Source organism: Nycticebus coucang, chromosome 3, assembly GCF_027406575.1.
Source record: "Nycticebus coucang isolate mNycCou1 chromosome 3, mNycCou1.pri, whole genome shotgun sequence".
Lineage (NCBI taxonomy): Eukaryota > Metazoa > Chordata > Mammalia > Primates > Lorisidae > Nycticebus > Nycticebus coucang.
In genome coordinates, this window is record NC_069782.1 from 41,495,740 (window position 1) to 41,522,124 (window position 26,385).

Consider the following 26,385-nt stretch of genomic DNA (forward strand, 5'->3'; position numbering starts at 1 on the left):
ATGTCACAGGTTAGACCAAGTTTCCAGGGCTACACATTCCCTGAAGCTCTCTCTTCTATCTTAGGTCTGTCTTCTGTCTTAGTGAATAATTTTTTAACATTTATGCCAATAATTAAAATGATAAAAATTATCTGTCTATACATTTATCAAATTTAGATCTCATCTATAAATCCACAAGCTTCACAAAGGCAAGTTCCCAACATCCAATAAAGCAAATTTTCTAAGCCTTTATCCATTCTTTTTTTTTTTTTTTTTTTTTGTAGAGACAGAGTCTCACTTTATGGCCCTCAGTAGAGTGCCATGGCATCACACAGCTCACAGCAACCTCCAACTCCCGGGCTTAAGCGATTCTCTTGCCTCAGCCTCCCGAGTAGTTGGGACTACAGGCGCCCACCACAACGCCCAGCTACTTTAAGCCTTTATCCATTCTTATTTGCCAAATTTTTTTTTTTTAAAAAAAGGGTCTTATTCTTTACCTTGTTTCTTAATAATTATATGAGTTGGCCAATAACTTACATAGAAGTTTATCTTCAAATGTCACATTTCTAACACTCCTGGAAATTCAGATGCATAACACCCTTTGGAACTATTGACTTGAATGGAGAAAAGCTCTGTCTGCTCAAAAAGTATGAGACTACGTGTCTGACTCCTTCATGTAAGATCTCAAATTCTCACCATCAGAACTATTTGATTAGACATACAGAGGTAGGAACTATTTCCAGAAAGGTTTTGCTAAAATGATTTACCACATCTTATTTTAGAAATTATTTAAGATAAAAATGAAAACTAACAGTCTTCCCTACCCTTTAACCATTGACCCATTCATTTTCACTTTGAGAAAAAAGAGAATCTATCTATGAAAAAAAAATGAAAATTTGGACAAGTTGCCATCAATGAAGAAGGAAGAATATTAAGTAAAAGAAGTATCTAGGGAAGACTAACCCTTGTAGGCATCACACTAAAACCCGGGGCAACTCAGAGCACGCACTTAGGTGAAATGTTTGGTTCAGGTGAAAGCGAGAGACCTACAAAGGGAGAAGAAGGCTCCAAAAACTTTATTCTTTTGAATCAAAGAAGAGCAATGCAGAGAAAAGCCTTTCTGCCTCATGGTACATTCTGTACATCCTGCCCTAGTGAATGATTCCAGCTTCTGAATGTCCACAGGTTGTAGCCTCACTTGAAGATGGGGAAACTTAAAAAAGTAAAAAAGATACTTTGCAAACACTTAAAATACTTCCAGACCCACTTCTCATGACAACAGGAATTCCTTTCATAGGAAAAAAAGTCTGAAAATACACAACATATAAAACATATGATGCAAATCGTAATCCCAAATATACTACCCAAAAGTCATTTTTTAGGGTAATGTATGTCTATTGCTTGGTTAAGGTACCAATGTAAAGTTGTCTCAGTAGTAAAGTGGATTAGGAAAAGATATATTTGTTCAATCTGGAAGAAAAGTATTAACATTGGAGGAGAGCATTTCGGTCAGTTATGTAGAGAAGCCTGGACAATAGCCTCAACTCATTAACAAACTAATCCTAATACTACAAAAGCAGTTGAATGTTGATGTAACAGAATATACTCCAAAACTTACATGTCCATTCTTAGGAACATAAAAGTTGAAAAACACAGTCATGCCATACATCAGTTAATATTCAAACCACTCAAACCACATTTTTAGCCTTAAAATAAAAGAATTACTAATTTTTTATAGAGTACTGATGATTTCAGAAGCATAAAAAGCATTTCCATACTTTATTTTATTGAATGTTAATATACTGTTATTAGCCTTTTTTATACTATGACAATGAAATCACTGTATAACATTGGCATGGTACATAAGTGATACAAGCCCAGGCAAGTTTTTACATTAGGTTATATTCTATACACGTGTTTCTTGAAGCTTTATGGAATCAAAGTTATGTCGCCGTCCAGGGCTATATTTACCATCCTCCTCAGTCAGTACGCTGATGGGTTCACTCCGAACGCCTTCACCTTTGAGGGTACTAGCAGACACTTCAATCAAATACTGGGTATATTTCTTTAGTCCTAAATAGAAATAAGATATTATATTGATAGTTAAAAAATCACTTAATAGCATACAAAAGACAAACTATAAAACATCTCTCAACTCCACAATCTTCCAAAAATAAAAACAAAATGAAAATTCAGTTCTTTGCCAATAGTAGCTCTCCTTATGAAGATGAGACGATACCAGGTAATGTGGAAGTGGATGGACTCGGGGTGCTCTTTTATATGACCTGCAATCATCTCCTCGTTTAGTTAACCAAAAATACAGAATTGCCATACTTTGTGAAAATAATTGCAATGAAGCCATTTATAGCATAACATTAAGCTAATATTTTATTCCCACAATGTCAATATAAAAGTTTATAACCAACATTAGATTTGATTTTTACCTTGGATGTTTTGGGTTAACGAGGTTGTATTTATAGTCCTTTCCTCATTTCCATTACTTCTCTTGAGGTAAATTGTATATTTTTGTATGACTCCATTGGGACGATTTGGGGGAAGGAATGATAGTTCAATCTCTCCAGAAGATATATTTTTGTAGGTAATATTTTCTGGTGCACTATCAGGTACTGGAAAAAACAAAAATATGTGTATAAATGTATAAAGCAATTCCATCCTACAATCCACTCTTCTGAAATTCTCACGGTAGTGCACTATTATTGATGTGTGAGCATTTACTAGGGTGTGGTTATAATAAACATCCTAAATATAGTAAGATGTAGATAAATGATATCCCAAACATATAAAAAATATTTTATTCAAAACAAAATGCATATTATGGTTCTACAGAACAACATTTTAGGATTATGTATTTATTAAAAGACTGAAAACGTAAGAAGCTATCTTGTATTGCAGAACATACAGACACAAGAAAGAGAATTTAAAACACTTAAAAATGGATTCTTCCCTCCATGAGTTATAATATTAAAAGGTCAGTAGGTTAGTTTGGGTCCCTAACAAGGACCGTGATAAGGCAAGAAACCCCTCCTAGATATGAGGCTGGCAAGTATGATGTGACAGCAAAATTGTCTCCTGAGAATCCAGGATATCATTAAATAAAACACTAGTGTTCTTTACCTAATAACATTCTTGTACTAAATGCAATGTTCATAAGCAATTCTCCACGTATATTCAAGCACAAAGATGTGAGATTCCAATTCTGGCAAGATACTGGAATAGATATCCTAAACTAAATGAATATCTTACTTAAAATAATTAAAACTCTGCATAACATTAAGACAAATTTTCTGTAAGAAATTGTGTGCAGCTGGCCAGAAAGTTAGAAATCAATGGTAAGCCGCCATAAAAGCCCCCCAAGGACAAACAAACCAAAAAGTAAAATTAGGAAGCCTGAGAAGAGAGCGTTGCCTCCCAGCTACTGGTTAACCCTGGTGATTCTGTGCTTCCGCATTAAGAGCAGCACAGATTGCCAGGGAAAGAACATAAAGCTTGGGCCAATTGAAGGATGAGGGAGATTCCAATATAAAGAGCTGAAACCCCAAAAGAAAGAAATTTTAACTTGGGCCATTATATTGAATCTATGTGTTCTTGGGACAACTTAAATTCTTCTGCACGTGCCATAGATTCCATGTCTGCCGACTCCCACACTGGTGCAAGGTGGTGCGTTCACTAATAGGGACTGGGGAGTGAGAAATAAACCCACCTTGCAGAGAGGACAGAAATAAATGCTTTTCTCTTGCCAATCCTTTGGGTGGAGAGGTGGAAAAGAAGTAAAAAATATGTTGCTTTAGATTACAAGCCTATCCCCATGAGTGTACGTGGCCCAAATCCATGATGTCTGATGTAGCCTGAAAAAACCTTTACTTGTGAAATCAAGTTAAACTAAAAGTGTAGTCCTCGGTCGCTATTACGCCTAAGCAACTATCAGTATAAGAAGTAAATACAAATCCTCTCTGGAGGAACTCAAATTTGACTCAAGCCATATAAATTTCTCATAGATAAAGTTTCAAACAATATGAGCTCAATGATAAAATCAAATAAAAACACACAAGCAAATCAGATCTCAATAGTGAAAGACAGCAAAAAATATATATATAAAACACAAAAAAGAAAAAAATAAATAATACACACAGAGAACACTTAGAGTTTGAGACGTCAAATAAATTATCAAAGAAGAAAAACACAAATGTTTAGTATTTGAGAAATCAAAAGTATTTTAAAATATGAACAAAGAATTATTTATATAATGTTAAAAATATAAATAACCGAGCAAGTCTGAAGGAGAACCATATACACTTTTTAGAACAGAAGAACAAAATAACTAAAAATTGAAATTCTTTTAATGTTTAAAAAAGCAGACTAAATAGAAATGAAGAGAATTTTAGTGAAAAGGATGATAATACTGAAGAAAGTATCAAGAATATGGATCAAAGAAAAGAATTACAAAAAATATAAAATGACAGTTAAGAGATACAGATGGTATGTTAAGCGTGGCTAAAATAATAGAAAGAATAAAGAAAAAGAAATAGTTAAAAGAATAATGGCTGAGACTTATCAAAAATTATTGAAAGATAGGAAACTCCAAATCAAGGAAATCTCAGTAAATCCCAAACAGGACTTTAAAAAAAATTATATATAGATAATCATGGTAACCAGAAAGTAGAAAAACCAGCTATATAAGAATGACAGATTAAAAACTGACATCAATTAAAAAAACAACTAGAATTCTGTACCCAGAAAAATTAACAAAAGAAAATTAAAAATATATTCAGACAATTAAAAACTGAAAGATAATGTCATCAATACACCTTCAATAAATGAAATTGTAGACAATGCACTTCAGGTAAACACACACACACATTATATATTTATTTATATATATATATATATTTTTTTTTTAACCAGAGATAAAAGACCGCAGTTGCAAAAACAATGGTTTACAATTGTCTGCATAGAACAATGACAATAATGCTAAGTTTGAGAATTATGCAATATAAACTAAATATTTAAATATTATTCCCATTATAGAGTCCTGTTAAATGATTCTTTCCTTTAAATGAAAGAAGCTGAAGCTTTTTTATTGGTATTCTAAATACCATGCATGTAAATATTGCTACTAATCATATAGTAGAGAAATAAAATTCAGAAACCTTGAAAATGGAGATTCCCCAATGGTTATCAGTTACGGGTCTTCTGTGTCTTAAACAGATTTAATATGAAAAGCTAACTTAAGACTGTTGATACTCCTAAAACTTTGGGGAGGATTACAATTCAATAAATACATAGTTTGACATATCAGTAAGTACCAAGATATCCTACTATTTTTTCTACCTGAAACACCCTAAACTTGTCTAGTGTCTTTCCCAGGCCAAACTATCACATTGAAAAAAGTCCTCAACAAATATCCCAAATGCTTTCTTAAACTTTTGCCTCTGAATGAAATGGTGGACCTATAGCTTAGTCCTATTGGGTACCAGGTTTGTTTTTGTCTCTTAATCCCTATAATCACAAGGCCTAGACATGGGGAGTTGTATTTATCACTCGTTTTTTCCATTTATAGATCTTTTCTCTTTTCTTCTTCTTGAAGAACCACAGAGGCTTTTGAAGCCCATTCCATCAGATATTACCACGAGCTACCCCTCCTTGAGACAGTAATCTGGAGATGCTCTGCCATTTCTCTAAACATTTTAAAGATTTTATCACATGGATAACTAACTTCTTCTGTACCACTCTAAGAGATGTTCACACCCATCTAAATGACCTGTCCAATTTCTTGGACTCTGTATTCCTTCATCTCTACAATTTCAATAATCTTTCCCCCACCTCTCCTTAGCTACCAGCTTCTAGTATTCCTGGTATTCTTCTAGTATTCCTCTTGTTGGCAACCACCTCCTATCTTTCCAGTTTACCCTTTACATTCCCAATCCAACAATTCTTTGACCTTCATCAAAGTTTCCCTGGTTATCATCTCCTTCACATCTTCATTTCCCTACATTCTCAGGCTACACTCTTTAGCTGCTATAATCACTATAACCACTTCCTCGAAATTTCCATCAACTCTTTCTGTTTCCTGGCAAAATTACATCTTGAGTTAAAGAAAGTCTGTGCTGGTTCCACATCCTTAAGGTAACAGCTGAGAATGGTTGAATAAAATACCATTTCATGCTGACTAACCCCACTTAAATTTGTAACATCAATCTCAGACAGATCTTTTTCATTGCCTGGCAGCCGAAGTATTCTATTTAATTCACTCTCCCACTCTTTTACATATGTTTTCACCATCTTCTTTCTCCACACACCCTTAATATATCCTCCCTCTCCTTATTCTAATCTGATAAACTTGCTTCTTGTTTCATTGAAAAAATAAAAACACTCAGACGAGAACTACATTATCTTCCTACTACAAATTTTTCGTGAATTGCCTTCTTGTCTTCCTCCTTCTGAGAGCCTATCTCTCCACTTCTGCATTATTTCTGTTCCTCCAGTCTATTCGGACTTTACACCTGAAGTCATTCAGATATTCAAGCACATGTACACACACTGTAATATCTATCACAGTAGAAATAGTCTCTTGTTTCCACTTGACCCTTCAGCTATTGCTCAATTCTATCCTTCACTTTATAGCCAGAAAATTTGCCTTTACTCATTTTCTATACTTTTCATATTGGCCACCCATTCTTAATTCCATTTCAGTTAGGCATTTTTCCCTCTTTTAAAAACAAATTCTACTTCTGTGAAGTCGTCAATGACCTCCATCTTGCCAACTCACTAATCAATTGCATTTCCTCATCTTACTCTACTTGTTAGCATCATTTGACATAGGAAGTTAATTGCTTTTACTTTAAAATCTTTATTCACCTGGCATTTTCTTCCTACATCACTGATGACTCCAGCTTTTTCCTTTATTAACCCTTCCTTGACTTCCCCGTAGGTCTATGTGTCATATTGCCCAGTACATGGTTGTAAGCATCATGACGTCTCTTGCTACACACACCCTGATGTGACTCTATCTCATCCTTTGACTTTGAATACCAAGGACACGGTGAGACCTCCAAATTATATATTAAACCTTGGATCTTCTCCTTGAGTTTCAAACTTACTCATGTCATTGCCTTCATAACAGGTACTTGGGTATCTCAAACAGGTTTAGAACAGAAGTTTTGAATTTTCTTCATATTGATCTCCTCCCTGGACTTCCCCATCTCACTGAGTGGCACCACCAATCCTCCAGACACACAGACCAAAAATCTAGTAGTTCACCATGACTTTTTTTCTTGACTCCCACATTCAATATATTCAGCAGCAATCATCCAAACTTGTAAACCATATCCTGATGTTGTTTCATAATTCTCCATACTCTCCCATTCAAGCTAAACTCTAAACTTCTGAGAATGGCACCCAGAAGTCTTCATGACCTATCTCTACACGTTAATCTCCTCATCTGCTAATTCTCTACCCACAACTCACACTATTCAAGTAGCAGAACTGCCCTTCTCTTCCTCTCCACACAAAAGTTCCCTTCCTCTTCAAGAACTTGGCACCTTCTACTCCTCCTTCTAGGACGTTTTCCTTCCTTAGCCTCATATAATCTTATAGATTATTAATATCCCTATGCAAATATAACTTCTCAGTGAAGCCTTTTCTTAGTCTTCCAACTCACATCACAAGTTCATTATGCTCTATGAAGGTAGGGATTTTGTTTTATTTACTGCTATATACAAAGGGTGCAAAAATGTGTACATATTTTAAGAAAAGAAAAAATTGTACTAAAATTATAATAATCAGTAATACTGATAACAATAAATGAATACAAGTCACAATGAGCACCTCTTGTAATTGTAGAAGTCAAATCAAGTATGACAAATTTAATACAGTTTTCTCCTTTCTTAAAATACGTGCATATTTTTGGCACCCTCTGTGTGTATTAAACAGTAAATTTGTAGAGAAGGATATGGAATCTATAAAAATCTGTTCAGTGAGTGAATAACTATGTTCAATATGATACAGAATATATTAAAAAGAGAGATACTCACAAATAAGGAATATATCTAATACTATATTGAGAATGCTTCAATCATAAGAAAAAAGGAATTGGTGATTCTTTGAATCTTAGAGCTCAGTAAAACTTCTGATTTTGCAAAATTCTCTTTGGAATTTAAGTTGTTCCTCTGGAATTATCTGCCTACCACTGGTTGTCAGTATATAAACATGCATTCCTGACTCCAAGCTGATATCCTTTGGATTTATACTTATTTATTTTTATAGGATAACCAGTAAGTGGATCTTTGGGTAGACTTAGCAAGACAGACTTGATGACTTACTGACTTTGAGAGTGATGGTGCACTTAGAATTTTCCAAAATAGGATAAAGAGTGTTTCCAATTGTAGAAATATTTTGGATAGTAAATAAAGTATGAAAAAAGTAATGATTATAATCAGTTGAAATAAGCTGAATTAGAGGTCTAAAGATAAAAGAAATAATTTAGTTCATGATAATACTAAAAAGACAGGTTACCTCGATCATATCAAAGGCTAATGGTTGGTATACATAGTTTTAATGTAGATAGACCATTTTTAAAATGCTATTCATTAATACAAATAAATGTACAGAGTTCTACACAAAATTTTGGTCAACATCTAAGTTACTATCCCCTAGAGGGGTTGCCCCAAATCAAACATGTTCAAGGTGTTTGGTTAAAGGCTTACTGTAAGGAAAGTTATGTCTTTAAAAGATAAGGGAATACGTATAGATCATCAAAAGAGTAATTTGTATGGGAACTTCTTAAAGTGATTTTTGCATCCTAAGAATGAGAAAATAAAAATTAATCTCAAGTTTGTAAATTGAATATTCTATGATTAAAATACAAACACACTAACAGATACACATGTAATCGATCTCGTTTCAACCTATTTTAACACTACAGTATTTTACTTCCAAGCATTAATAAACTCTGGTTCTCTAAGCAAGAGAAGACATTTGAACAAATAATTTACTCCTATGTATAATTAGTAGCTATAATACATCACTAAGTTAACACATCACTCTATTTACCATGAAACGATATTAAAGGGTAGAATCTTGGTTTTTGTTAAGGGTAGAAAGTGTATTTCTTATATTTAGTAAGATTCTTGAGCCATGAGCACAGGCAGATGGTTACAGATGGCTGTTCTTGAGCCTGCCTGCTTCAAATGACACCTTGAGGCTTTTCTTAAAACTCTAGCCTCCTCTTTTGCCCGGGGAGCTAAAATTAATGGCTCAATAGTAGCAAACCGGTCTAGAAAAAGTCACTAATGTAGATTCCATTGTCTACTGTTTCCATTAATGGGGAGAATTCACAGACTTTGAGACTACTCTGATACAAGACAGAAGACAGAAATTAAAAGGACCCTACAGTCTTTTGTTTGGACTCTTTTTGTGTCTGAGGAGTCTAAGTGTCAAGGCAATCCAATTATACTTGGGCTAGTAAACCATGGGATAAGCTGTTTCCCTCTTCGCTTAATTTTTCTAGCCTATTCAGGGGACTACTAAATGAGCCCGGAAATGGGGTCAGGAGAGCCACTGTCAAGCCCCAACATTACTTCTTGTGTACTATGACTCATGAGTCATTTTACCCAAATACTCGTAGGTCTCCTTACACATAAAATAAAGGCTTTTATATGTTTTCTCAGATACGTTCCAAACATAAAATTCTCATTTTAAATTGTCTCAAATTAAATTCTTATATTCACTTGAGGTTTATTATCCCTGCCTTAGAATAAAACTTATACAAACATATGAAAGAGATATTAAATTTACTTTTTCAATATACTAAGTAAAATATCACATGCATTGTAATAGTAAGCAAACAAAATAATTGCTTGATCATTTATCATTAAAGTGTTCTTCATGCTCTGGCCATGTAAGTAAAAAAAGTGCTTGATAAGCATTCATCAATTTGGCGATTCTTTAACAACAGAACAGGCTCCTTGAAAGTTATTACTTTCCTTCCCCAAGCTGTGCTGAGCCCAAACAGCAAAATATCACTACAGCAATGAACAGAAAAATCCTCGATTTACTTTAAAATGTACCTGCTTTATTGGTGGTTTCCAAAGCAACATATACCGTGAAAGGAAATGGACTTCACAATCAGAGGGGTTTGGGTTCCAATTCTGACTTTCTTTCTTACCAAATCAGTGATATTAAGCAATTAAATACCCACAAATACCCACTGATGAATATAAAAGGACAGGAAATTGTTTAGTAGAGCCTCCCATATTGTAAATATTTGTTGTGGGCTGTGCTTGTGGCTCAAAGGAGTAGGGCGCTGGCCCCATATGCCAGAGGTGGCAGGTTCAAACCCAGCCCCAGCAAAAAACTGCAAAAAAAAAAAAAGAAAAGAAAAAGAAAAAAAAATATTTGTTGAATGTTTATTGAATGAATGAACCTCTCAGAGGTTCAGTTTTTCACTAGACAATGAAGATAATAATGACTTAGTTCTTTCTCAAGAAATTTAAAAAAGACAAATGTAAAAGCCATTAGCAGAGCCCATGGCACTTAGCAGATGCTCAAAAATTGACTCACTGTTAAATAAAACTGAGTCACTAAACAGCATACAGTTTGCTCAAAAATACTTATTTTTAGTTATAATATATATGAAGGCAATGAAACATGCCGATACGTAGTTTAATATCAATTAGGTTTCACTTTAAGTCTTCAAAGATATAAAGTGCTTCCTTTAAAACTCTCTAAATCCTGCAATTTCAACTGTTGCTGTTTTCTATGGGCACTTTTGGGTCATCTTATTTCATTCATTTCTGTGGAGAGTCTCAACAGAATACTTTCATTCAAAGGTAAGCTGCTTTCCCAGATTACTAGCTCCTCAGTCTGGGACAGAACTTCACCTACAGTATGTGGCTGAACTAAGAGTACTCAAAGCTGCTGATATTTGGTTATCTATGACCTATAAAAATAGCAATTTCATGTGGTTCAATAAATATTTATTTTAAATATATGTATAAAACCATAACTTTATATTTAGTTATTAATTCTCAATCTACAGTGTGGAGTTGGCATAACAGTTATGCCTCCAACAAGTGGTTGTAAATACAATATAAATAATAAATGAAGATTATCATGCACAATATCTTAAATTGCACTCTAGCTTCACTGAAAATGAATTAACTCACTCAAATAACTCCTTGCTGGCATTATATTTTTTTTTTAGATGGGCTATCCCTGCCCACCCAGCCAGCAACCTCTATACCATCCTCCTGCCCATTCCACCCTCCTTATTAAGATCCTCGCCAAATGCTACCCCCTGAATAACGCTTCCCCAGGCACGTCCTTTTTGTGCTCTGGCTCTGCACCACAACCTGCAGCAGCCCTGTCTGCGCACCTCCTTAGAGCCCCGTCTGCATGAGCAGTCCCTGCTTTTACCTAATTTGAAAGCACGTAGCTATTCAACCCAAAGTTTGCAGGCACATGGAAAGACTCTTTAGTTTCTCAAAGTCTTTCATTTGAAAAATTCACTGAATTTTATTAGGAGTTCTTTTATATGTGACTCAGAATTTAAAATTTTACATAGCAAGCCTTTCCCCACATTTTTGAAGGGAAATAAAATAGAATTCTGTATTCTACCAGAAAAATATTGAAAGTTTTTAGATTGTATAAATTATAAACAGTATGGTGATTAGTAGCTATCTTTACTACATCACTATGTACCATCAAAGGAAAGCAACTTACCAGTCTCTGAAGTCCTCACAGACAGCGCAGAAGATAACTGGTTGCCATGGCCATATCTAGTGTATGACCTTACGGAAATGTTATAGAGGGTATAAGGTTTTAAGTCCTTTAAAATTATGCTTGTTGTCGAGGAGTTCTTTATAAATAAAGAATCTATATTGTTATATAGCACTTCATAGGCAATAATGACCCCGTTGGGGTTTTCAGGTGGTGACCACTTCAACCATATTTCATTTGCAGTAATGTCAATTACGTCAAGATCTTGAGGCGATGATTCTGGTTCTGGGGGAAGAAAACAAAATGTTAAGTGCATGTATTGTTTTCATGCTTGTTCCTTCAGCTACCAGAGGAGGCATGAGATAAAGGCAGTGAGCATGTAACAGCACTTTAAAAAAAAATTAAAACTGCAACTGATGTTCTTACCATCTTCTAAGGTTCTCACAAAGATGTCATTCTCTTCAGACAAAGAACTTTCTCCAACATGGGTTGAGGCAGCCACTCTCATTTTGTATTTTGTATATTTCTTTAATCCTATGAGGACAATAGGCAATTTTTTAAAATAACATTTTTGGATTAGTGCTATTTAATACGGGGCTAATGAAAATAATTTAGGGGGACTATTTAAATCAACTTCCATATAATCTCAATCTCCTCAAATTCCTTGGGCTTGAGGGCCTGTCTCCATTGATGACCTCTGAGCTTTGTGTAAAATGTTAAGGCAATAATATAAATCTGAAAAAAATCATTTTTGGCACATCAAAGGGTAGAGTTGACTTGGCACAAACATGACGTCCAGCTTATTTCCACATTCATTCATTCTAGTCTTTCAGAATGTGTTATTTTCATGTAGCACATATAATATTCCCTGGGTTAAATATGCTTCTATGAAACTTGTGATCCAAGGGTTTTATTTCTTTGTGGATACATATAATTACAGAAAAACACCTTTAATCAATTTTTTCCACATCTATTTTAAAAGATATTCCTGGAAGCTGAGAACAACACAATGTGGAATGACACAGAATTTGTCCCGCAGTATTTAAGACAGAGAGAGATGTGTATTTTCCATCAGATTAGGAATGTTAAAGAAAAAAAAAAAAAAAGAACTTTTTGTTCTACCTGTTATAAGAAAGCGGGTATCTGTAGTAGTCATCTGGAAGGCTCTGTTCGCATCCAGTTCCATGGCATAAATTGTATAATGAGTTATTTTTCCATTGGGATATTTTGGAGGATCCCAGTATAACAAAATTGATGAAGAACTAACATTTTTATAATTTATAATTTGAATGGAGCTAGGAACTTGAAAAGAATAGTAAACAATTAATACGAATGAAAATATCGTGAGAGCAGTATTTGCAGGCGAGCGTTTCAAAGGGAAGTACTTTCCTACCTTGCTCCTGTGTTCTGACATTGAGAACCGTTGGTGGTCCTTCTCCCATGACCGTGAAAGCAGATACGCTAATCATGTGCTCAGTGAAAGGTGTAAGTCGCCTGATAATGTAAGACAGCTGTGCAGCATCAATATCAATGATATACTGATTCCTCGTCGTTACTATTTGAAATAAGTAAAATTTTTAAAAAGATGTTTGGCTTCACATCAAAGTATTGTTCCTTACACTGTGAAATCTTAAACTTGATTGCATATTATTCGTTAATCTCTCTGTGCATGCCTCTGTATTAAAGCTAGGTATATAATTAATAGTAAATATAAAACACTAACTTTAAAGATCATACTGAATGTTATTATGAATTCTTAATACCCCTGATAATATTTATAAACATTTTGTGCTCAGAACATAGCTTTGCTAGTTTTTATACACTATTCAGTATTCTGAAAATAAGATTAGTGTTCTGAGAAAATATAACTCAAGAGACTGGCGAAGATTTTTCTGAGAAGAAAGAGTAGGTAACAATGTAAAATTCTAATATTATAAATCAATACTAGCTTTTAGTAGAAGAGTTAAAAAGTAAGAGTTTTATTTGTACTCAAAATTCACCATATATTCACTAAACCAGTAATTCCTCAAAGCAAGCATGTTTGGATAATTGACACATAAATATGCCTAAACAAGGATTTTAAACGATAGATTTTTACTTTATTTAGAATTTGTGCTTGCAAAACTATCAATAAGCCATTCGGAGAAACTTGAAGTGTTTAAGGAAACATCTCCATCAGAAATCATGAGTCTCTTCCCGTTCTGTGTTGCCCGTAGGCTTTCTTGCACAATCAAAATGAATCACTAAATGAAATAAACATAGATTGAATATAATATGATTTTTTTTACTAATTCTACCATAAATATAATAAAATAACACATTTCATTTAGAATGGGACAAACACCAAGTTAGAAAAAAGGCAGTAAAATATTCTTCTCACTTAACCATTCAGAAAAACCAGAGAGATAATATAGTCCTGTGTCACCTTACCGAGTGTTTTTTTTTTAGGTTGCCATATATGACATTTTTCTTTTAGAAACAAGAAGCGCCACTGACACTGAAGAGCAAGTGTATACACTAATGACATCACCACGTCATTGGGGTCACCTACACCTGTTTATCACACTATGCACTAGAGTTGTAACTTTCTGACCTATTTACCTTTAGTGACATTTGAAAACCTATTAGTCAAAAGCTGCAGAGAGTGTGAGGCCTGTAAATGATTTGAAGATATGTTAATCCCTCCCCATCACACCTGCTTTGGCAACTGTAATAACTGATTGTCTCTGCAGCTTGGCCAGAAACTCTAGGGTGCTACTTTCTTTAGGAGGAAGGTCAGATGGGTTAGGAGGGGCCAGCTTCTGCCTGTGTGGCATTTCCATTTGCTGCATGAGGTTATTTGACAGTTAAAAAAAAATCTGACTCTAGCCCATGGACCATTAATAATACAGTTGAACTCTAAGCTAAGGTTCATATCTTTGCTAGCTAGCACTGGTGGTTTAAATGCACTCTATAGAAAATGAAGTTTTACCTACCAGCTGGTGAATTCTCATCGTCAGCTCTACTCCTTGCAGGAAAAATATTATATGGATGACTATTATACAGAAACGAGGCAAGTGAGTGCAGGTCAGAAGACATCTCCGCTGAACCTTCGTATAATCCTGCCATTGGCTCTAATATGTTCATAATTTCTGGAGCCATAGGATCGTTTATATACTGTAATTAAAAGTAACATTTATAAAGACTGCTTGTGACATTTACACTTGATGACTTAAATCAACTGTTGAAGAACTTGCAACTTTGGAATCACGCTTTTTAAAAAGATTATCATTTCCCTGACTCTTATCTTCTTTAGATTCTGAAATTTCATCTCTTGAATCGTTTTAATACCTTGTGATCACTCTGTTTCTCAAGAGACCAATATTATATTTTGGAAAGAAGCAGATACTTGTTTCTGGACTTGGTTATTTTCGTTATGGTAAGATTAGACATCCTCATGCCAAGATTTCATGGCTGAAATATTTTAACTGCTCACTCCCCAAAAGGTCAGTGTTCTGGCCATACTGATACATTAATACATGTTTTGCTTCCCTATTTATTTGTCCTCATTTGTATATGAAGTGCGAGAGGCCTGCATGACTGCTGAATATATACTATGCATATCAATGATTGTAGATTATAATAGAGTGAAGTTACAGACAAGAATAAAACTGCATTTTAAAAAAAGAATAAAACTACATAATAAGACTCATAGTTCACCTATCCCATGCTCTGCAATCTAAGGAATATTTTAAGCAACTGAAATTGTTCCTAGACCTCATAATGTAATTCACACATGTCAAGTTCACCAAAGTGGCAGATGCTGCAGTGAAAATATCAGGAACAGATTACAGATGTATACAGTAGTGCTTTTTGTTAAGATAACAAGATGACTCTTTCCCTTCTCCATTCCTACCCAGCATAATTGATTGAAACAAAATAGCTGATCAAATAATACAGCTGATTGTTTAGAATGTTAACTTTTGAATAAAAGCTAAACATTAATCAAAGAAAATATTGCCTTAAGAGACTTAACAACCAAGTATAATGTGCGGATTTAGGATTCTAATTAAAACATATCTATCAACATAGGCTTTGGAGATAATCAGAGAAATATGGTCTAGACAACATTAAGACAATATTAGTAATTTTGTTCATTGTAATCAAGGCATTATTGTTTGTATTGAAATGTTTGTTTTTTAAATACTCATGCTTAGGCACATAGCCTCAAAACAACGTGAAGTGTGTGATTTGTTTTAAAGTACATTGGGACCCCAGCAGTGGGTCTATGGAGGCTTATTATATTCTTTACTTCTCTGCCTGTGTGAAATTTTCCAAAGTAGAATAGTTGTGGGAAAAAAGAACGTGTTGCAAAAACTAGTCTCTTAGTCAATTCCCTTTCAAGTTCTGCTTCAAAATTCACCTCTAAAACCCCTTTTAAAAAATTTATTCTATTCCTTCTCGATTCCAAATTCCAATACCTTCAGAATTTATTATAAATTCATAACACAGGTTGCAGGTGTTCATAAGTTTTGGTGCTTCTGTCTTTTAATTACTTGACATATTTTGGAGTTGTCTTTATGCTTAAGGATTTTCTATTCCTTATTAACATCAAAGCATTTTTTTTAATGGTAGATGCTCAGGGGAAAAAAACTCAGAAAGGCAAGAAATTTTAGATTAGTTCTGTTAATTTAACTATTTTCAAAGGCAAGTTATTTAAATTTTTACTTTTCTGAGAGATGAAAGAATAAAGGATTCAAAAACTCTCCAGTCCTCCAAATAATATTTACAAAATAAAATGATCTAAATCTAGTTAATACTTTAGCCAGAAAAGTATCATGCTGAACAGAAGGAGGAGTCCCATACAATCTATTAAATACTTCAAAAACACTGTGATAAAGAACTCTGGACAGGGAACCCTATGTGGCACAAGGTAAAGGTCTTCCTTTTTCCAACAACTCACTTCAGCTCTGTCCCACTGGGAAATCGGGGAGGTATAGATCCCAAACACATAATTCAGAGATGCTCTGGTGTTCCAGTCAGTAGTTTATGCACGAACCACACAGCTGTTTCCACTATCAATCAGTCACCTTTTGAGAATCTACTGTGCACAAAGTGCTGTAGAAGGGAGAGTGAGGTAGTACAAAGAATTTTCTCCTGAACTGTAATTATGCATTAAATCTCTCCATGTTTTCTACCCCATGTCAGATAAATTATTGAGTTAAACCATAGTATCCCATCAATCACCTTAGTTAAGCCTCTCTGTGGACAACCTGCCACTTCAGCATCAGAGTTGACCTTAATGCTTCTGGCTCTGTGAATTTCTCTCCAATTCTGCTATTGAAAAACCTTCCGTCACTAAGGCAATGATTTGAAGCTCGGTTTTGTAACAACTCGGAATGCTACTAATGGTCACGAAGTGTGCCATATCATGAATATTTCCCACACTTTGCCTCCTTAAAAAGACATTGGATTAGAAGTTAGTCAGGTTTTTCAAAGGAGAAAAAAATAATAATTGTAAGAGCAAAAGTGATAGGAAAGAATTAGAATTTAAGAGAGTAATGGAAAGAAGCAGAGAGAAGCAGGATGCACATGAGGGTAATAGGAGGGGACAAATGTCCTTTGTAATGCCCAGTAGTTTGAGGCTATTTGAGTTAATACAAGGTCCTCAACTGCAGAACTGTTGTCATTCTGTGTTATATAATTTTCTATTGGGGAAGCTGTTCTGCGCATTGCAGGAACCTTGGTCCTTACCCACTAGAAGCATCCTCCTACTTGTGACAATTGAAAGTATCTCCAGAGATTAACAAATGTCTCCTGGAACTGCTGGTTGAGCACCATTGATTTAGGAAATGTCACAATTCATCAACATGAAAGGCCTTGTACATGCTACCCAGGAATCCTTGGAATTTACATGAAAGAATTAGAAGTCTTCAGAGTTAAATTCCTAATCCACCTGAGTAAACCATCTTGGTTTTCCATGTAATAATCTTTATTATAGTACATGTGGTTTTATTTAAAAAAAAAAAACCTACTATACTATATCTATCAATTCAGAGGAAGTGGAGGTCTTCTGAATTGAATTAATAAAATGTTTGACTTATTCCTAAGAAATGCATCTGTATTTTAATATAGACTATAATGTGATGTATGCAGTTATCAAGAAGTAATAAAAAGAAAAGTTTGTAATGAGCATAGGCCTGGAAGCCTCCTGAAGGACTCTGAATCATTTAATAGTTTCAAGCTTAATTCAATCTATTCCATTTATGTTCCTAGTGCTCAATAAACTAAACTTAACTCAATGCTTTACTAAATTATTTTCAGGCTCTGTCCTCAGCCTCATTCTATTAACTGGCTAAGTACTTAGCTGACTTTCTTCCCACATCCATCAGTGAGAAACTTTGATATACTGGAGGAATATGTTGGATGAAAAATTTTGTGATACTAGGCAGCTAGATGTCTGTTGCAGAAAAATGTTTCAGGCATTTTCCTAATAGAAGAACAAGTACTGATGAGCTCTGAGTATGAAATTCAACCAAAGAACAGTCCATGGAGAAATGCCTTTAAGGTTTTTTTGACTTCAGTCTCAGCGGCATGAAGCTCCAAAGAAATTAATTTTATTCTTTAAATGTTTTGATTGAATGAGGACATTTATACCAAAGGAGAAAATAATTAAGCTTAATTTGTCTTTAATCAAACTCTATACAGAATATTGTGTTCAGTTAAGTAAGAGGATTATTGATAGACTGTAAAATACACATGGAAAAGTAATCCATGATACGAAGGGCCCAGAAACCATTACCAATGGAAAACTAAGGACATTAAGCTTCAGGAAAATTACGACCATTGTCTTCAGGGAGAAAAAGTTAACTTGTTGTGTTGCTGTTATTACTGTAAAGACTTATTTTTTGAGCTGCCATGTGTCACACTGAGTGTAAAACACATTCATCGTCATGATACGTACAAGGGTATGAAGATAGATTTGTAAAGAAAGTAATTCCTGGTTCAGATTCTCCCTGTTCCCAGCCTTACTCCCCAGGAGCAGTACTTCAGTTAAATCCTGTGTTCAGTTTTATGGTGTTTACTTATAAAATCATTAAATAATATTCTAATATTTCTCTTTTAATATTCATTTACCCTCAGATGTATTGACTTTCTGCTATGACAGGGAGGAACTGGCTGACCCAAATAGATATATACACACGTCCCCAAATGTACTCAACTTTTGTTAAGTTATTTTTATAATGCAAATGATAGACTTATACCCAGATGGATTATTCTAACATGTGTGTGAAATCTAAAATAGTAGGCTGGGAGAGGGTGATTAGCGTCTCAGGTGGATACCAAGACCCCCACCTCCTCTTGTTTACACTTTTGTTTGTTCTCCTCCCCTTGAGTTGAGTAGGATCTGCGACTTGCATTTAACCAATAGAATAAAGCACAAGGGTTGGCATGGCAGGCCCATGATTATATCATTTAGACCCTGTTTGCTGGCTTAATGAAGGAAATGGCCATTTTGGGACAGCTGTGTGGCAAGAAAAGGCAGGGGTCCTCCAGGAGTAGAGGGTAGATTCCACCCAGGACTCAGTAAGAAGCCAAGGCCATTATTAGTTCTACAACTAAAAGGAAATAAAATCTATCAAAAACATGAGTGAGCCTGGAAGTGAACTCTTCCCTAGTCAAGCCTCCCAATGAGAACACAGCCCAGGCAGCCCCTTGATTGCAGCCTTATGAGAATCTGAGCAGAGAACCCATCTGAGCTATGCTTGGGCTCCTAACCCCCAGGAACTGTGTGATAATAACTCTCAGTTGTTTTAAGCTGCTACATTTGTGGCAAATTATTACACAACAATGAAAATCCAATATAGAGAGATTAAAAACAGGACTTCAGACAAGAGATTATGTGATCCTGGAGTGGGATAGGGACCCAGGAATAAAACAGAGACACGAGAGTTCCAGTCTGGGGGTTGAAATAACTGACCTTTATATTATATTAAGTGTCTATCAAATGCTAAGCAGACCCCAAGTCAGAGGTAATTCTAAGGTTTGAAACCTTCAACAAAGAGGAGGATGATGTCATTAACCAAAAAGAGAAACATCGGATGTACAGCAGCGTCATAAACGCTCACCCTCAACACCTCTAAACTACGGTTCCTTCAACAATGACCTTCAGGTCAGAGATCTGTGGTACGTCCAGCCCAAGGCATTAGCAAATTCTCACCCTGCGACTTGGTAGAGAGGCTTCCAGTCAGTTTCTCTTTAGGCCCTGTTCTTGACACACTGGGACTATTCATTGCCTGGGAAGACTTTCTTATCATGTGTCCTGTGGGGACCTTCACAGGTCACCACCGCCATCCCAGGATCTCTGTCTAGTATCTGTTCCTCGTCTCAACTTCACCTCCTCCTTCCCATCATGAGCCAGGCCAAATCATGTCAGGGACTCCAAGGTGGCCAGAGTGCATTCAACATATGGTATGGTCAATTTTCATATCCAGGTAAGTGCCAGAAGCAGAGGAAGGCTGAGACTAGGAAAAGATTGACCGTATCTGTGGGGGTTGGGGGTGGGTGGGAAGTAACAGCACAGGTAAAAGAAGCAGAAATTCTGAAACAAAACAGCAGAAGCCAGGAGCTGTTTCGGATGTCTCTTCAGCTCAGGGATTGCTGCAGTGGTCCTAGGTACATTTATTCTTTGCATGCCTCAGGAAGCAGCCGATATCTGGATAAGACTAGTGTGAGGCTTAAAGCGTCCTCACACAGGTAAACAGGTGGTTCAGTGAGGTGAATGAAGACAGTGAAGGAAAATCAGTGTTGTCTGCACTTTCAAACAGAAACACAGGACACAGAAAACACGACTTCCAACGTGGACAGAAGCAAACACATTGTCCAAGATCCCAGTCCTCTCATTTTAAATATATAAAATGACTTAAATCTCTATTAATTAGTTACATGATTTATTTAATTAAATTGCCATTATTATTTTTTAAATCATGGCAGCTCTCAGAAATTTAGCTTGCCAAGACCAAATTGGATGTACACATTTGCTGACAACAGCTATTCAAATGACTCTGCTTTTCCCTGGCAACTGTTCCAAATTGCAAATACAGCCTTTGAAGACATATTTAAATCATACCATGAGTTTCCAAATAATTTATTAACTAAATTAGCATAATAATATTCACTTATGAGAGAACCTTTAGTCCAGCTTAATGGTGCAATTAACATTTTTCATATGCTAAAAATGAATTTTAAAAGAATAATAGCACTTCACTAATAACGTATGACCTAGCTAAATTATCAACAGTCCCAAATTAGCTTCACTTTGTACTAGGAAGTTGTTAGGTATTTTATGTTTGAGTACAGGTAAATCTTCCAACTTGTCAGGGCCAGCACGAAGCAGAAAGGGCTCACCAAGACGTGAAATGAAATTGTAGGATGGTGCCTGTGGCTCAGTGAGTAGGGTGCCGGCCCCATATATGGGAGGTGGTGGATTCAAACCTGGCCCTGGCCAAAATCTGCAAAGAAAAAAAGAAAAGAAAAGAAAATGCAATACCTCATTCTTCCCTGTGAGCAAAGTATCTTCAAAAATTTTTCCTGTCTCTGAAACTATTACTTTCACTCGGTATTGGTTAATAATTCCATTCGGTTGTTGTGGTTTCTTCCAAGTAATTCTTACTTGTGTGCCTTCTACCTCTGCAAGCTGTAAATCAGATACTGCACCTGGAACTAAAAAAAAAAAGGAAGAAGAAGAAGAGGAGGAGGGGGAGGAGGAGGAGGAAGAAGAAGAAAAAAAAGAAAAAAGTTATTTAAAAAGACATTTTCAAATGAAAATATTTCCTAAATTCTTGGCTCATGATTTAGGATATATGAACAGTTCTATCTTAAAACACTGTAAAACAATTTAATAACTTATTAAAAGACACCTACGGTATAGGAGTCTTCAAATAAATAGATATTTAAATTTTAAATTTCAAAATATTATTCTCAAAATGTAAATAATGAACAGGGGAATGAAGGAGCCCAGGGAATTTCACCCCAAAATATAATTCCTTGGTACAAAGAGTATTTTGAATTAAAGGACCTTAGAGATCAACGTGTATGGGGACTTTCCCTCTATCTGCATAAAACCAGGTAGACCTGTCCAAAGGAACAATTGCTTTTCCTTCCCCTACCTGTTATCTCTTTCAGGAAAGAAGATCAAGATAATATCTGTTTCTCTGGTTAATTTCCAAAAAGAATCATTTATGATTCCCATCCATTCATTTTCTCAACTATCCATTCATTTTCCCATCCATTCATTTTCTCAACTATCTATTTATCCTCCCTGGTAACCAGGTATTGCCACTAAATACAATTTCCCATGCTCCTCATCTTCCCCTCCACTCTAAAATGAGAATATATAAACTTCTGGACCCCATTAGGATGTTGGGTAATTATTCTGTGATTCTCCCCAAGAACCCAGCAAATAAATTTGTAATTTCTTTCAATTATTAATCTACTGCCTTGTGCCTTGATCTTTCAGTGAATCTTTTAGGGAAGAAGGGCAAGTTTTCCTTCTGTCCCACAATTACAAAATGATTTTCCAAAATCCAAATGTCATGACATTTGTTCAAAACAAATAAATTAATAATAATAATTTCTCTGAGAAGCCACCTATTTAGGGATGATTAATGCCCAATTGAAATCAAGACAGCTTCATAAAAATTATAATAGGAGATCAAGATATAATATCCAGGAGCTTTGAATGCAATTACACTGCCTTTTATTTGATTACATACAATTGTTTTCAGAGTTGGTTGAGTTTTGTCTCATGATTTTTAAATTAATCATGTGATTTCAAATTTTAGGTGAATTCATTCTTGGCAGTAGGAACAAACTAACAATTAGGTTAAGATAAAGTATATTTTAAGGAAATAAAACTTCAGTACTAAGTACTGAAAACAAGTTCTAGTAATAAAGTCACCAAGAATGACACATAGGAAACCTCCCAGTTTCACAGACGTGAAGGACCACAGGGATAAACGCACACTGGGATTTTGACCATTTTTGTTTATAGCTCAGTTTGTCATTATGAATAGTCAGTTTATCCCTCCAAACCTCACTTTCTTCATTTAGAAAATGGATGGGATTATAGCTTTCCTATTACTACATGGTATTACTATAAAAAACAAATGGTTTAAGAGAATATTGTAAATGTATAAAATCTTCAAGAAATAGAAAGTATGACATAAAATTATGATCCCTGAAGATCACCAACAGAGAATAATCCCATTTTCTTTTTTAAGACAATAGAAAGTAATTGAAAAATAATTTTACAACTCCCTTAAGTGTTACTTATAATTAGTGAACATAATTATGATTAAATTAGTCATGTATCAAACTACTGCTATATGGATTCACACATATGAAATCTACAAATTTCATCCAATAAGAACTGTTACTTTGTCTCTAGTAACTAGTAAAGACTCTCTAAATCCTGGGACAATCATTTCATCATCCATTGTTCAGCACTCTAACCATTCATCATATGATCACTGTTGTAGACATCTAGAATAGGAGGAATAAGACACAAAACCCTCTGGTCAAGGTCATTTGTCTTGCACAAGTTTTATTTCCTTAAAATATACTGTGCCTTGAACTTACATTCCTGCCATTATGTTTACCAATATTCACTTCCCAAAGGTGGACAAACTGTCTAATGAACTGAGTAGTACAAAATTAGCGAGTCTATTTAAATAAAAATGCTCTTATTCCATTTCTCCCCAAAATTTTAGTGTGTAGTCTCTATGCAGATGAAACTTCAACCAGCATTGTATAATATAAACCACAGAAAAGATCTGCTGTGTTTTTTATTTAATTTGAACTGATGTAGAGTCTCGATTGAAAAAAAATTAATCATTGCATTGATGTTAATCAGACAACTGAAGCCTGCCTGTTGAAAAATAAATAAAAGGGTCGATTCCATTTGATGCAACACAATAATGTGGTAGAATATCAAATATTACCTAATACAGCAGAAAAAATATTTACTCTTATTTTGCTAGCCAAACCTAAGAGTTATAGTTGACACTGTTTATTTTTTATAGATCAATTTATAATCTACTTCTCAATATAATTAAATGTTGCCAGCCTAAAATTATAAACCAAGTAAAGATTAAGTGGTTTTATATTACTGTAAAATATATATTGCAAACCTGTCTCTTTTTCCAATTAAAAAAAAAAATAACTTAGGGGATAAAGGAAACAGAATAGACAGAATTGTTTCTTGTCTTTAGAAAGATACTTGAGCTGTTAGACCACAAACTCTTACAGAGAAGTATGGATTAGATCAAAGTCCTTTATCATTGATACAATATTTACTAAAGAAAAACACACAAGGCAATTATTAATGGTTCAGCCTTAATTTAAAAGATGTTGTTCAAAGAGAATACCTAATAGTAATTCAGAAGTCAATTTATTTATAATTTTTTTCTAATAAATGAGAAACATAGTCGATATATGACTGTTAAAAAATATTCCATGTTTTCTTTATCCCAATTCCATTTGTTTCCACCATAAAAAGTGATGCTGAATGATGAATTTGCTAGCTAATGGCAAAAAATGATTTTAATTTTGAAGGTGTTTGTTTACGGGCAGTACCTAAGAGTCATTCTCAAGTCAATACATTTATAAATTTTATTAATAAATGAGAAACCAAGTAGACAAATAATGGATAAAAATTATTTCAAGTTGTGTGATGTTTTCAAATGAGTAGCTACTAGAAGAAATGAAGTGGAGCCAAATAGCACTGGTAGAAGGAAGTACCATACATTAAAATCGTCTTTTGCCATTACATAGAAAATTAAATTACATAGCAAATTAAATTTCCAGAAGTGTATTTTTAAAAATATATGAAAAATTACACTCACGGCAAATCCTAAAAAGGCAAAATTGACAGGCTCTCCATGATTTTTATACAAAGGTTTTGCCACCACTTGCAAAAAGCAACAAGTTGAAATCACGGAGGACATAAGCCTTCCCTGCCACAGTCTAGTAATTGGGGGAGATTAAGAATTTCAATAGTTTCTTTCCTTTTAAGAAATAGTGAAATTAAAAAAAAAAATTATAAGATAACGTGACCCTGGCAACAGAAAAGCTATTAAGGGAGGTTGAAACAACAAAGTTTGTTTTATTTTGTTTTTTTCCCCTCATACAAATAAGAAAATGATTTAGCACTGATTTTAGACTGGGCAACTCTATGACATCATTTTGTAATCGTGGAGATTTTTATCATTATTTTCCAAAACCATCTCTTCATGCCTATGCAGAAATCCACTCAGTTAAATATTAAGGGATATATATAGAAACCTTAGACAATATATAGGAGAATTACTATAACACTAGGGTGTTTGTTTTGTTTGCTAATCAAAGTGGACTGACCCATGAACCCTGAGTGTTAATGAAACCTGAAGTACTGTAATGGGCTGCACATGTCATGCTCCATCAGAGGGCAGGACAACATTTTTCTATCAATATCTGCAGATGTATTGGAGCCCAGGTTGTTTTAAGATATTAATTTAAAAGAAGCAAGCTAGCCCTAATTATTTTTGCATAGACTACAGACTGCTTTTAAATAAGAAGAAAATAAATTGAATAACCTTAATTAGAATACAGGAACCCTGTTTTATTAATCATTGAAAAAGGATTAAAACACCAATTTTTAACTGAAAGTAGATAGTTCTAATAAGTTATTAGATTGTTCCCTTATAGTTTAAAGTTTCCTTTATTTCAAGGTCTTAATTAGTGGGACCAGGACTAATTAGTGTTGTCATTAGCAGAAAGCCACACTAACTGCATTGCTGGGGCCGTCCACTAAAGCATCTCCTGAGAACACCACGGAGGAGGGCTGACCTGGGGTGTAAGGAACATGCTACTCTGGCCTTAGTGGATTTCACCTGTTGCCAATAGACTCCTCCAAGAGCCACCAGGGTATATTTTTTATGAAGAGTGGCTCAGAAAGGTAGTACGATGAAACTCAGAACAAAAGTCAGTATAGAATCAGCACAAACTAAGGGATGACTTTTAAATAGCTCGCATAGCAACTGTTATATTTAGCATCATGGAAGTGAGAAGTGTCCAGTATAAAATCAGCACAAACTAAGGGATGACTTTTAAATAGCTCGCATACAGTCATTCAAAACGATTGGGTATGAAAAATAGACCATGTTAAATGTATTGGAAAAAGGCCTGTAAACTTTACTTCTTATTTCGTTAATACAAAAATGTAGAAATAATGGGAAATAAAGGTTTAAATGATCAAAACAAACAACATGGCACTGTGTGAGTCTTGTGTATTATCATTTCTCTATTTTTGTCAAATGTGGTAGGCCAAGAATGATGACACAAAATGATAACCTTGAACTGTGGATTCCGTTAGAAGCATCAAAATTAGCTGACGTGAAGGAAGATAAAATTTCAGGAGTCATTTAATTCTATAGCAAGAACAGAAATTGGTGGGTAAATTGGGTTGGCAGAGAAAATGCGAAGTCAAGGGTGCTTCTGTATTTGAAAGCTATTCACAAATCTGTTTAGCTTTCTGGAAAGTGCCTAAGGGCACTTTGTAGGTGGAAATCAGGAGAAACTTAAGGTCTAGTAGAAAAGCCACCCTATCAGACTCTTCTGATAGAATCACAGTGGTAAAACTTTAATACAAAA

General features: G+C 34.8%; 1 protein-coding gene across 1 annotated transcript in view; it reads right to left on the minus strand.

Annotated features, from left to right (window-relative positions):
* Positions 1-26,385, minus strand: part of PTPRQ (protein tyrosine phosphatase receptor type Q) — a 194,957-nt gene that overhangs the window by 155,734 nt on the left and 12,838 nt on the right. Inside the window, exons 9-16 of the mRNA XM_053585939.1 lie at positions 21,245-21,417; positions 14,691-14,871; positions 13,109-13,270; positions 12,838-13,017; positions 12,142-12,249; positions 11,719-12,000; positions 2,424-2,606; positions 1,951-2,052 (exon numbers count right to left, since the gene is read on the minus strand). Coding sequence (XP_053441914.1) covers positions 1,951-2,052; positions 2,424-2,606; positions 11,719-12,000; positions 12,142-12,249; positions 12,838-13,017; positions 13,109-13,270; positions 14,691-14,871; positions 21,245-21,417 — 1,371 coding nt within the window. The remainder of the gene's footprint in view (positions 1-1,950; positions 2,053-2,423; positions 2,607-11,718; positions 12,001-12,141; positions 12,250-12,837; positions 13,018-13,108; positions 13,271-14,690; positions 14,872-21,244; positions 21,418-26,385) is intronic.